This window comes from Tursiops truncatus, chromosome 3 (assembly GCF_011762595.2).
Source record: "Tursiops truncatus isolate mTurTru1 chromosome 3, mTurTru1.mat.Y, whole genome shotgun sequence".
Classification (NCBI taxonomy): domain Eukaryota; kingdom Metazoa; phylum Chordata; class Mammalia; order Artiodactyla; family Delphinidae; genus Tursiops; species Tursiops truncatus.
In genome coordinates this window covers 161,946,823-161,959,608 of record NC_047036.1, presented here as the reverse complement: position 1 = coordinate 161,959,608, position 12,786 = coordinate 161,946,823, and the positions used below count along the sequence as shown (strand labels likewise).

Here is a 12,786-nt window from a genome sequence, read left to right as displayed (position 1 = left end):
TCCAATATTTGAAACACTTGTCTTGGTCACACAGATTATGCCTACAGCCCTCAGGCTCTGGTTTGGAACCGCAGGCCACGGTCCACCATGAGATGGAGACATCCAGTTTTAGAGTTAGAAAGGGCCTTGGTTATATGAGATCATAGATGCTTACTAAACCTATCGTGGCAGTCATTTCGTGATGTATGTAAGTCAAGTCATGATGTTGTACACTTTAAACTTATACAATGCTATATGTCAATTATCTCTCAATGAAACTGGAAAAAAGAAGAAAGACAGGGCCTCGGAGATCATCTAGAACTTTCTGGGACAATGGAAATATTCTCTATTTGTGCTGTCCAGTGCAGTAGCCACTAACAATGCATGGCTTCTAAGCTCTTGAAATATGGCTAGTGTGACCAAGGGACTAAATTTTTCTCTAGTTATTTACTTTAAACAGCCACATGTGGCCAGTGGCTACCACACTGGATATGGAGGAGGGCAGATGGAGGGCATTTGGAAACACGGGGGTTTGGGGTTGCCACAATGACTGGGGGCACTGCTAGCATTTACTGGGTGGGCAGAGATACTACACTTCCTGCCATGTACTGGACAACATGCAGAGAGGAGACCTGCCCTCCTTTGATGGAGCTCCTGGAGCACCTGCCCGAAGTTCAACCCCATCGACTGATTTTAGGCCAAATGGAGGCTCATGGGGGCCTAGCAAGGTGTGGGGGAAACCCGGGCCTGAGGCATTCTCAGAGTGGCTGGGGGAGGGCTGGTTCAGCCGCCAGCTCCCAGGCTTCGGTCCTGGCCGGAGGAACAGGGAAGCTGCCCGGGTGAGCCCCCTGTCCCTGCAGGCTCGGGTGTTAGTGTTCTCTGGGACACCCCCACACACACACACCTTCCCGAGGGGAGACTACACCAGAACCCTTAAACCATCACCCTGGCTGCGAGCCTGCCCCTCCCCCTTCCTGTGAGGGAAAAGAGGCCGGGGACAACCAGCGCAGGGAGGACCTGCTTGGCCTCGATGCCCTTGGCAGGCCAAGCCAAGGCCCCAGACTGGCCCCGTTGGGGTCTCCTGAGCTGCACAGTGGCGGGGGGCGGGGGGACGTGCTCAGATTGAGGGGCCCTCCCCTCAGAGGAGGAAGACTCTGGTTTCAGGCCTGGAGTCAGGGACAAAGACAACTCCGACGGGACTCCCCGGTGCCTCCCCACGGGTCCCAGAGATGGGGGATCTGCTGGCAAGCACAGAGCGGCTTTTTCTGCTCACCCCTCCCTGTTTCCTGAGCCAGGTCCAAAATTGATTAAAACTAAGTAAAAAACGCTGCCCAGGGAATGACAAAATTGGTAAAATTCTCTTTTCTTCCCTCGTTCTATTGTTCTCTCTCCATCTGGTGCTCCAGAGATCAGCTAAAGTCACTGGTTACTGTGGAAACCGCCCCCCACTGGACCCCCTGCGCCCGCCGCAGCCGCCTGCCTGCCCCCAGGCCCGAGGGCTCCCCGCTCGCTCGGCTTGTCCGACTCCGGCCCCCCAACCCCCATCCCCAGACACACCTGCCTGCTCAGGGCCCCGGCCCAAGGCTCCTTGTAGGAACAAGGGGAAGAAAAACTGTTTCCCAAACTTGCCTCAGATTCTGAGTTGGCCCCAACATCCAAGCAAAGTGAGCAGAGAAAGTGAAGAAGGGAAAGCATGTGGAAGCGGAAATGGGGTGAATGGGGAGGGCTCATGGCAGTGGTCCCCGAGAGTGAGCAAGCGCATATACAGTCAGAGCTGCAGGGCGGACAGCGGGAGGGAGGGTGGGCAGGCAGGGGCACCAGAGCCCTGCCGCCTGGTGCCAGCCCAGAGCCAGGAGGGGAGGCCCTCCTGCTGTCCCTTCCTCTGGCACCCCCTCCTGCCCTCTACCAGCAGGGCTCTCTTGGCCTCCCTGGCACAGAGCGGAGGGGGCTGGCTCCAGCCCCTGCTCGGAGCCATTGTTTTTCTTCTCAACACCCCCAAGTTCAAGTTCATCTGGGTGTTACATCATGTCTGGTTGCTCCTGGAAACCAGACGGGTCAGACGTGACTCTGGGGAAAGGGGGTGGGAAGCTGGAGGGGGTTGAAGTTCTCCTCCCCTCCCCTCCTTGCCACTAGGGAGCTCTGAAGTTTGAAGTTTGACAAAGTTTTTTGGCTTTTTTTTTTTTTTTTTTTTTTTTAGGGAGGGAAAGGAAAAGGGAAAAAAACAAAACCTTAAACCACACACACAAGACTTCCATCCACCAACTTTCTTTGGACTTGGGCCTCAGAGCAAAGAGGGAGCAGAAGCTGAAAGAGGTGTTCCCAGGGCTGAGGAAGCCTCCAAGGCCCTGGGCTCACAGGGTGTGTTTTTGTAAAATGTGCAAAAGAAAAAGATATTTGCATGCTCCCCTCCCCTCCATTCCCCAGAAGCCTCATACTGTAAAAGCTGCCTCTGCCCTGCTCCGGAGGCTGGTCCCTGTGCCCTGAGAGCCCTGGGCTCTACAGGCTATTCCCAGCCTCTTGGGGACAGGCACAGGGAGGAGAGGGCCTGCGTGCATGTGTGTGCAAAGATGCCTGTGCAAAACCAGGTCCAGGGGCCTCCAGCAGGAGGGCTGGAGGGGTGGCATTTCCTTGTGGGAACTGGGGGCAGATGGCAGCAGGACTGGGGGCTCCAGCAGCCTGGCCTCCCCTCTAACAGGATTCACAGGACGTGGGGGAGCCGCCCCTCCAGGGCGGCTTTGAGCCCTGCCTTACCCTCAGTGCCAGAGTCTCTGGGCACATGGCCCACCAGGCCGCTTCTGTCCCTCCTCCACCCCCAACCCAGCCCACCCAAAACCAAGGAAGAGGGGAGGGCCAGGGGCTAGGGCATCCAGCCGGAGCAAAAGGAGAGCAACAAGGCAGACCCTGTCCTCCTCCGGATGGAGCCTCCTGCTTCCATCTTTGCTTCCACCAGGCCTGGCCCAGAGCGCCTCTAGCCTTGGGTCCTTGGCTGCCTTCCCCAGGGCCAGGGCTGTCAGAGCTAATTATCCAATTAGCTGATTAGCCAGGGAGCCTGGGGGCTGCCTGGGGAGGCAGGCTCAGCTGGGCATGCAAAAGCCTGAGCCTTCCAGCCCTGCCCCAGCCTCTTCTCCCGGACTGCCCCAAGGATCCCTGCCTCCTCCCGGACACCAAGATGCCCCCACCCCTGCCTGCATCCACCTGGTGGGCAGGGCCTCCTACCTGAGACTGCTGTGGGATGTTCAGAAAGTTGCCGTCCCGGGGTCCGATGCTGACAAACCGGTTGGCAGAGGAGGCGCCTGTCGTTGCGAATGCTGTGGGGAGCAGGGGAGAGAGGGAGAGACCCCGTGAGGACTTGGAGCCTGCCCGGGCACTGCCCTTTGGGACTGCTGAGAGAGGGAGAGACTAGGTTAGACCACGTTGCCTGGGCTTAAGCTGGCAGTGGGAAGGACAGGCCCGAGGGGCCCCCTCCTCCTCTCACTGGACCAGGAGCACACAGTCCCCCACCCCTGGCACTCCGTTGCAGCCAGGCATCCTCTTTCATGGCCCTGGAGGCTATAGCTGAGGCCCCATGGGCCCACTTCTGTCCCCTAAACAGGCACTAGGCAGGGCCAGGGATACCCCTCATCCCAGAGCACCCGAAGCAAATACCCTCGCTTTCCTACCGGCCCTCTTGGGTCTGGAGAAGAGGGAGCCGGGGAGGGCGGGAGTTCTGGCAGACCGGCCCCATCCTGCTTGGAGAAGGCCATCTCAGCCAGGCCACCCCTCCAACTGGGGTGCCTAGTTGGGTGCTACACCACTTAACACTCTGGACCCAAGGACGGGGCCGGTGGTTTGGGAAACCTGAAGGGTCCCAACAGAGGGCTGAGCTGGGTGGGTCAGGGTCAGAGAGGGGTCTGGGTGCTGGCTGCTGGCTCAGGCACAGGGGTGGCAAGGCTCAGGCCCGGCACACATCCTCCTCCTTCGATGGATGAGCCAGGTCCTATGGTCCTGCTGTTCCCTGGGACCCGAGGTACAAGACGAGGAGGAGGCCAGAGGGCCTGGCAAAGGCCCAGGGCTTGGGCACCGGGGCAACGGTTCTAGGGTCTGGGGGGCAAATGGGCCAAATACCCAGGAGCTCTTCTTGGGTTGTCTGGCTGGAGCCCTATGGGAGGGGACTGGCGCTGCACCCCCAGGAGGAAGGATGCCCCCAGAGAGGACGAGGAGTGTCACAGCTAACTGGGAGCCCCCACCCCACCACCCCCTGCACCAGATACACCCCAGGGACCCCGTGCTCACCAGATTCTGTCCATAAGTGGCCCCCAGCCACCCCACAGCCTGGCTCCCCCTCTCCCACCCTGCCCACCTCCAATGACCATGACCATGACTTCGTGTCTTGTGGCGAATGCAGATGAGAAGATGGCATGAAGAGGATGGACAGGGGAAAAGAACTCAAACCAAGAAAAAAGAAGGTGAGACAGAGAGCGCGAGACGAAGAAAAGTGGTGAGATGGGCCACCCCTTCCGCCGCTGTCCCGAAGTCCTGGCCCACGGCCTGCCAGCCCCCAGAGCGCCCGAAGCGCTGCCCACCCCCCACCCACAGTCCCACAGACGGCACGCCGCCCACCCTCCGCCTCTCCTGTCCTTCAAGCGTCGTCGGGTCTAGCTTGGGCCTCTCAACTCAGATTTTTCTCTTCCCTTTGACAAAATTTGTCATCGGTTTAAAAAAAAAAAAAAAAAAGAAAGAGAGAGAGAGAAAGAGATGAAGTAAGCCAAGGCCCAGAGCCCTTCCTTGTCCTTGGAACATCCAACCTGGGGAAGAAATTGAGGGAAGGGAGAGGGATGGGAAGCGGGGGAAAAAAAAAGAGGAACAACGAGAAACCAAATGTGAGACTGAAGGCTGAAGGGAGGGGGTCGGGGGCTGGCCTGCTGCACCTTTAGAGGCCTGAGGGACCCAGAATGGAGGTGAGGGGGGCAAAGGCAAAAAGGGGATGGTGGTGGCGTCGCCTTGTGGTCACATTTAATTTTCTTGGTGTGGGGGGGGGGGCACAACGAAACAACAAAAAAATCAAAAAACGAAAAAACAAAAAATGAAAAAACAGCAATTAGGCATGAAGATGGCATGGCTGTGCCTCCCCTCCCCCCTCCCCCCCTGGCCAGCACCCCTGGCCTGTGTGCCCCACTGTGCTCCCTCTCCCGCCCCCCGGAAGGGGCCTGGGCCAGGGGCCCCAGCTGGGAGCAGCGGGCGGGCAGGGGGGCTAGTGGGGTGCTGGCTGGTGCAACTAAGGCCCAGGAGGCCGTGGTTGGGGGGCTCAGCTCTGCTCTTGTCTGGGTGGGAGGCTCCGTGGCACTCTGGGTTGGGGGGCTTTGGCAGTGAGGGAGGGGGCTTTTCTTTTTGCAGTGGAGACTGTTTGGATGGGCTGGGGACGCTGGGCGTTGTGGTTTCGGTTTCATCGTCCACTTACAAGGTGATGGAGGAGTCAAGGCGGCGCCGTCTGGGGCAGTGCTGGTGGATTTGGAATCAGGCATAGGAAGGGGCACAGGTCTGGCCACTGGAGGCGGCGGTGGTAGCAAAAATGACCCCGGGACTTTGCCCTGGCCGCTACCGTTGGGCTGCGAACAACATAAATAGAGTGACGCATGAAGGCACATCACACACAGACACACGCTCCCCTGCGCGGCCACGCCAGCTCGCTCCTGAGAGCGGGCGCTCCCGGCGGAAGATGATGCAGGACGGGATTCTCTCCTCCAGGGCACAGGGTTGGTGAGGGCGTAAGGCCTCTATTTGGTCTCTCAGGTGTTTCTCTCTTTTTTTTTTTTTTTTTTAAGTTCTCTTTTGAAGTTGTGGGAGGGAGGAAGGGGGATGTCCGACGGGTGGTTTGTTATTTCTTAGGGAACAGGTTTTAGGTACCGAAACATGCCACCTAGCCGTACAAGCAGCTGCACTCAGAACTCTCACGCTCTTGAAGACCTTCTCCTATGGCAGGAAAGATGTACCAGCTTACCTCCTGTGCCCCCCTAAAACACACACATGCCTCCCCTCCGTGGGCCCCTGGGGTAGGACCAGCAGACCCCACCAAGGACCACAGGCCCATCTGCCCCATGTCATGGCCTCGGGGGGATGCCAGGGAGCATGCCCTGGGCTCTGGTAGCCTGAGGACAGTGGGGTGCTGGCTTATCTGCTACAGAACAGCCCAAGAGGAAAATCCATTGCTGGCAGCTCTGGTTCCCACAAGGTTCTTTGAGTGGCTTTCCCTCAGAAGCTGGGGATGTCTGGTCACCAGATCCACTAATTGTCCTTTATTCCCTCTTGTGCCCTACACTTGAGTTTCCTCCTCCAGGCCCCATGTGTGGCCTTGTGTTCAATCAGCCTTTGGGCTTCAGGGGGTGTAGGAACCACAAGGAAGGGCAGAGGTCCCCAGCCTCTGGCAGACACAGCTCCCCTGGGCTCCACACCTCCTGCTGCTCTGGGCAGTGCCCTCGATGACCACCTGCAGCCTGGGCTCAAGGGGGCCAGGCCACAGCTTTTCATCCTAAACTGGTCCCTCTCCTGTGGGTCAAACCTCTGCCCTCCCAGCTACCCAGGTTTAGGACCTTGGGAGGTTCCTATGCTCCTCCTTCTGTTGGTGGGCAGACCCTGTGGGGCACACCCCTAGACGTGTCCAGCTGGGTCGTCCTTCTCTCCTAACTGGTTTCACCTGGACTGTGACAGTGAGACTCCCAAGGGGCCTCCCCTCTGCCGACAGTGTGCTCAGCAGCTCAGCACCCTTGGCACCTGGCTCTGTACTAGGCCCTTCACTCAGGTTGTGTCCGATCCTCCAACCACCCTGTAAGGCAGTGGTTCTTGCTTCGGGGCAGTTCTGGGTATTGACAGTGTCTGGAGACATTCCGCTTAGCACAGCTTGGGGATGGAGGCTGGGGATGCTGTTCAACACCCTACAACGCACAGGGCAGCCCCCAGGACAGAGGCTCATTGGCCCAAAGATTAACAGTGCTGTGGCTGAGAAACCTTGCTGCGAGGGAAGCTCTACTCTCGGCCTTTCACAACAGGGGATACTGAGGCTCTTCATGATTAAGTGGTCTAGCCAAAGTCACCCGGCTGTCATTGGAAAGGCCTGAGATTCAGAGTCATATCTGTTTAACTCCTAGGATCCTACAGATTCTTTCCAACAGACTCATTAACCCTCTTCCCAAACCCAAAGGAGTTCAGACTTCTCCGATGCCCTAAAACCTTCCACAGCTATGACTACATCTGACATAAAACATAATCTCCCCGGCCAGGCACGCAAGGCCGCCGTGATAGAGCCCAGATGGGGTCTTCCACCACTCATGCCCCTACACTCCCTCCCCGCCGAGTACTTCCCATTGTAAACCTACTGGGGTTTCCAGAACACAGCCTAAGCAGTCGGGGCTGCACACTTGCTAACTGCAGAACCCACTGTTCTAGAATGCCCTTTCTCACACCCTTCAAAGCCTGCTCAGAAAACACCATCCCCAGCATGGGGACCAGCCAGGTGTCCTGAATCACCATCCATCTCTCTCTCTCTTGTTCTTCCAGGACACTGTTGACCTCCACTGGAGCCTCTGAAGCAGACTGCCTCCAAGGCTCCCCAACAAGCAGGTGGAATGTCACCTCTGTGTGGCCCAAGCATGTGGCACTCCAAGTCCCACTGACTGAGTTGAATCAACTAGTCCATCCTGCTGCACTTTAAAACCACAGAGCCCCATGGCTGAGCCACGCAGGCCATGCCCTTCTGCGTTTCTGCTGTCCCACCCTCCATCCTTCACCTCTAGTGACCAGTCACCTAGGTCTGACGCTGTCCCTCCAAACGGTTCCCTCGACTTGATCTTTCCTGCCCACTTAGAGGCCCGTGACAAAAGCGAGCAGTGGCTGCTTCTAGTGCTTATTGGTGTCCTGGGCTGAAGACCCTTTGTGCTGGGTGTCATTTTGGAAATGGACCTTTCAGTTCCAAGCAACAGCACCGGCCAGAGAGCAAGGGTTTCCGGCTCTCCAGGGTGGTTCTGACATCCACGTGGAAACTGCCTTCCCTCATTTTCACAGTCTATCTTGTTCCTATCTCATTCTTCCATCAGGGCAGGAAATGGAATGATCCCAACAGATTCACAGCCTCACTTCTTCTCTCCGGGCTGTCCTGAGCTTGGGCTCCAGGGGGGCTGGGACACGGGAGCTTTCCAGGCAGCCCTTGCTCCCATAGGGCAGCCTCTGGCTCCTCAGAGCCTGTCTCTGCCTAGGAGGATCTAAATCACTAATCCCATCCAATAAAGCAAATCCTAGCCCAATATGGCCAGACATCGAAACCTGCTGATGTACAACATTCAATTTCCGGAAGCAAGTCCCAGCCAGGCTAGGATGTCTCAGCTCTGGTTGGGGTACAAGTTGAGGTTTTAAAAATCTCAAGGTCTTGTGACTTTGCAGTGCCTTAAGACCTTGTGAGTTAAGATCTTAGAAGGAACCTAGGGGCTGGGATAGCTCCTCACATTCATCTGACAGATGAAGATGTGGGCCTGGCCATTCTGGCACTGGTGGTCAAGGCTGAGCTAGTAACCAGGCTTTCTGCCTCCCAGAGTCATACTCTCCCATCAGGCCCTGCAACTTCTCCATCGTGCTCACCTGGTGGCCTCTTCTCTATGACAGAAATACAGCTAACGAGGTATCCTCTTTCTGCCCTTTGCATGTCCTCTAAGTGGTGTCTCCATTTGACCTTGGCCTTTACCAATGTGGTTTTCTCAGTCAGGGCCTTATGCTGAGGTCTAAGAGGTGCCTGGGAACCATTCTGCAAGTTGTCTGTAAAATTTTGTATGCGTATATTTTTCTGCAAAGATGATCCATAACTTCAGATTCTCAAGGAGATTAGGAATTTACTCCTCTAGTCTCTAGATCAGTGGTTCTAAAAGTGGGTCCGCGGACCAGAAGCAGCATCACCTGGGAACTTGGGGGCGAATGCAGATTCTCGGCCCCACACCAGAACTGCTGAATCAGAATTAGGTGAGGCCCAGCTACCTGTGTGTTAGTGAAGCCTCCAAGTGACTCTCATACATGCGAAGACTGAGAACTACTACCCTGGAGGTGGCCATGGAGCAAGCACAGCCCTGTACCGCCACCGTCTGCCACCAGCTCAGCTGCAGAGCCCAGGGCCTCTCTCTGGCTCGCCCCTCCTCCATAGCGTGATGCCATCTCTAGCCTCCTCTCAGAAACTGGGCCCAATGGAGCAGACTCACTGCAGAATTCAAGCCCCACCCCCCCAACTCTTGGGCACAACAGGCCACAAGAGGAAACCTGCAGAGACTGCTCTCCAGCCGAACTAGACTCTCTGTTTAACCAGAGGGGCTGTTTGCTCCCCTATCGGTAGTGTTTTGTCTGCGGTATACTCCAAGCAGGCACCTGCCTTGAGAAGAGAACCGTCTAGGCCAAGTGAGCCCTTGATCTTTTTTTAATTTATTTTTTGGCCACGCCACACAGCTTGTGGGATCTTAGTTCCCCGACCAGGCACTGAACCGGGGCCCTCGGCCGTGGAAGCACAGGGTCCTAACCACTGGACCTCCAGGGAATTCCTGAGCCCTTGATCAGGGACAGGCGCAAGACCTGGCCATCAGGATGCCCAGGGATGGACTGACCCCCACTCTTGAGGGTCCTGTGGGCCAGCTTAGGCTCTCTGGGCTAAGTCGGTCCCCCAGGTGGCTGTCATTTTGATCCCAAACCCCAGCTGCGTCCTTAGGTGAGAAGCAGGCACGGAAGGGTTCCTGGTCTCTCTGATCCATATTCCAGACCCCAGGCCCCTTGGGGGCTGGGACACATGCTGGCAGCTCCCGTAGACTCTGCCGGTATCTCTGAAGGAAGCACGGAAGCTGTTGGAGTCATGTCCACTTTTCCCTCCATGCCCCTAAGAGTGGACAGAGCTTGTCCAGAGAGGTGGGCGAAGCTCTGAGTGTGCTAAGGAGCTGCAGAGCCAGCAAAAGAAACCCTTGCAGGGCAAAGGGGAGAGAAAGATGAGAAAAGTGGAAGAGGAAGAAGAGCGGGAGGTAGGGAAGGAGACTGGCTTCTGTCCTAGACAGCGAGAGCAAGGAGGCTGAGCCACGGCCCTGCCCCAGATCAATACACCAGCACCGTGCAGGGCGCCCCGAGGCCACACCAGGCTGAGCGGAGGGCCGCTGCTCTCGCTGGGCTGCCTCTGGCGTGGGCTTCCCAATGTCTTTCCCTACCAAGGCACTTTGAGTGTCCTCCCCATCTGATCTCTCACAGTGGGGTTCCAGGCTGGACCAACTGTGGGGAAAGGAGCTGGGCCTTCTCATAGCACAGCATGCTGCTGGAGTTCCAGAACATTCCCAGAGGTCTAGAGACCACCATGCCCCAACCTGGAATGGTCTCCCAGGGACTAAACAAGGACCACTGTCCCACGGAAGGGTCACCTTTGGCCCACTGCCGTCTGGGATAATTCCTTTGCTGAGTGGCTCTGTGTTTCTGCTCATCAGTGACCAGGCCCCGGGGGCTTGCTGACGGAGAAGGACAGTGGGGCCACAGAGCTCCATGGGGAGCCAGTCTCTCTCCCAGGCTGAGGAGCAGAAGACTTCACTCCAGAACCATGACTGACCCGAGAACCCCCTTGTTAAGAGTCCTGCCAACAGGAGTCTCATGAAAGACCCTGTGGAACTAGGCCTGCCCTCTACTAAGGGCTTCTCACTGGGGGATGATGATGCCCCCAGGGCACACCGAAATCTGGAGACATTCATGATCAACACAGCTGGGGAGGGGGCGGTGTTGCTGGCATAGAGTGGGTGAGGGCCAGGGATGCCGCTCAGTACCCCACAGTGCACAGGACATCCCCACACAACAGAGAATGAAGAACCCCAAGTGTCAATAGTGGGAAACCTTGGTCTAGAACCTACCAAATCCCTGCAGCCCTGAGGTTTAAGAGGGGTGTTAGGAGCTAAGGGGCCTGGGCCCAGGTTGGACAGATCATGGGTACACTCCTGCTAGAGGAAAAGACCACAAGGAGGGCAAAAAGCCCAAGCAAGGTGGGCCCAGCCACTGCCCCCTCATCTCTGGACCGTGACAGACAGGCCCCGGCCTGATACGTGGACCCCTACTCCCAGACCCAGAAGATCGAGCTGTTCGGCACTACCGGCTCTCTGCTGCTGCAGCCCCAGGTGGGCTTCCAGCTTTTGGGCCCTCTCCCTGTGAGCCCTGAGACAGACAGACAGACGCAAAGATGAGCTGTAGAGGGGCTCGTGGGGTCCTCTGGACTCACCTGTCCGGTGGCCTGGCCCGAGCCATCCGAGCACACAAACTGCACAAACTCCTTCAGCGAGTCCTGCCCGTGGTGGTGGTGGTAGCGGATGGTCGGGTGCGTGAAGTATGGGCTCGACTGCTGGATGATGGATGTGGAGGGGAAGTGCAGCGCTGATGCTGTGGCCCGTGGGCTCCCTGCATGCACGTGGCAGGAAGAAAAGGGCATCGTCAGGGCCTAGGAGGCAGTGGGGTGGGGAGCACTGAAGACAAGGAGAACTGCTGGTCAGAGCACTTTGGATCCAGAGAACGGGCAGGAGCAGGGCAGGGACCAGAGTGAGGAGAGCGAGGCACTGGCCGCTAGTGTGAAAGTTAAGATGGTGCCAAATAACTCAGCAAATCAAGATAAATAACATTTTAATGCAATATTTTAAAAAGTCAGATTGGCAAACCGGGACCCACAGACCAGCTGCTTATCTTTGTAAATAAAGTTTGATTGGAACCAGGGCCAGAGTTAGGGTGAGGGAAGTGAGGGTCATGCAAGCGCAAGGTCGGTCCGATCTTTTATTTAAAATCTTGACATTTGCTCATCGTGTATCTCTGCAATCGGTTTAATTTTTAGAAATATTGCATTAAAATAAAATGTATCTTGATGACTGAGATTTCAGGGGCTCCCTGACATTTTGCGCCGAGGTGAGTGCCTCACTCGCCTCACCCCGGTCCGGGGCCCGGGTGGGGAGCCTCGATGAGGAGACAGACAGTTCTGTGGGGCTGCAGATAAACACACAGCCCTGCGCCAGTGCAAGAGGGGCCCCTGCAGTGCACACACACATCTCCTGCGTGCGGTGGGTGTGCACCTGGCTGCTGCCGCCCAGGCCACATTCTTCTGTGCTCAGCCCCATCGCTCGTACGCACGTCCCCGAACGCAAAACTCCCACCCTGGAGCAGGCCCCAGCTCTTCCCTGGCCAAGTCCTCCCCCTCCTGTCTGTTTCCAATCAGCTCCCTCTTGCTCTCAGTTTCATTAGGGGCCTGAAGAAACTTGGCTTCTCTCTGGAGTTCATAAAAGCTGAGTCGAGCAGGGCCTGCTGCCCTCCCGCTGCCTGTGCAGAGGGCCTGGGCTCCCCGCCCCCACCTTGCGGCCACCACGCCCTGCCCCGCTGCTGGCTGCCTCTGGGCTCCCAGCCAGGAGGCCCTGAGGAAGAAGCCAGGAGGGTAAACCTCAGTGTTCTCCGTGGAAGGCCCAGGAGACAGAGGGTGGACACAGGACACAGGGCAGTGTTCAGAAAAAAATCCAGGCCTCTTTCTGCCAGACAGGTGCCAAGAGAGGGAAGAGGCAAGTGGCTGAGGACTCAGCTTCCACAGCTTCCTGCCTGATTCCATCCCCTCCAGAACATGGAGGCATCCTCCCCTCGAGCACTCTCTCCGTGAGACTGAAGCAAGAGAGCTCCCAAGGCAGCAGGGCCAGCTCCTTTCCCTGAAGAGCAGCCCAGGTACCACCTTCCCCCTTGGCCTAGCCCTTCACTTCTGGAAAACAGCAGGGAGGCCCCGAGAAGGGAGCCTGGGCTCCTAGGAGTACTGTTCTCAACCTG

At 57.2% G+C, this 12,786-nt stretch overlaps 1 protein-coding gene across 6 annotated transcripts in view; it reads right to left on the bottom strand.

The window, feature by feature from the left end:
• NFIX (nuclear factor I X) overlaps positions 1 to 12,786 on the bottom strand; it is a 98,423-nt gene that overhangs the window by 5,685 nt on the left and 79,952 nt on the right. For 3 of the 6 annotated variants that reach the window (XM_033854136.2, XM_033854139.2, XM_033854137.2), the window contains 3 exons: positions 11,219 to 11,394; positions 5,417 to 5,564; positions 3,196 to 3,287 (listed from right to left, as the gene is read on the bottom strand). In XM_033854136.2, the coding sequence (XP_033710027.1) occupies positions 3,196 to 3,287; positions 5,417 to 5,564; positions 11,219 to 11,394 (416 nt within the window). Of the gene's footprint in view, positions 1 to 3,195; positions 3,363 to 5,416; positions 5,565 to 11,218; positions 11,395 to 12,786 lie in introns of all 6 variants that reach the window. The other 3 variants (XM_033854140.2, XM_033854142.2, XM_033854138.2) reach the window with 2 other exon arrangements.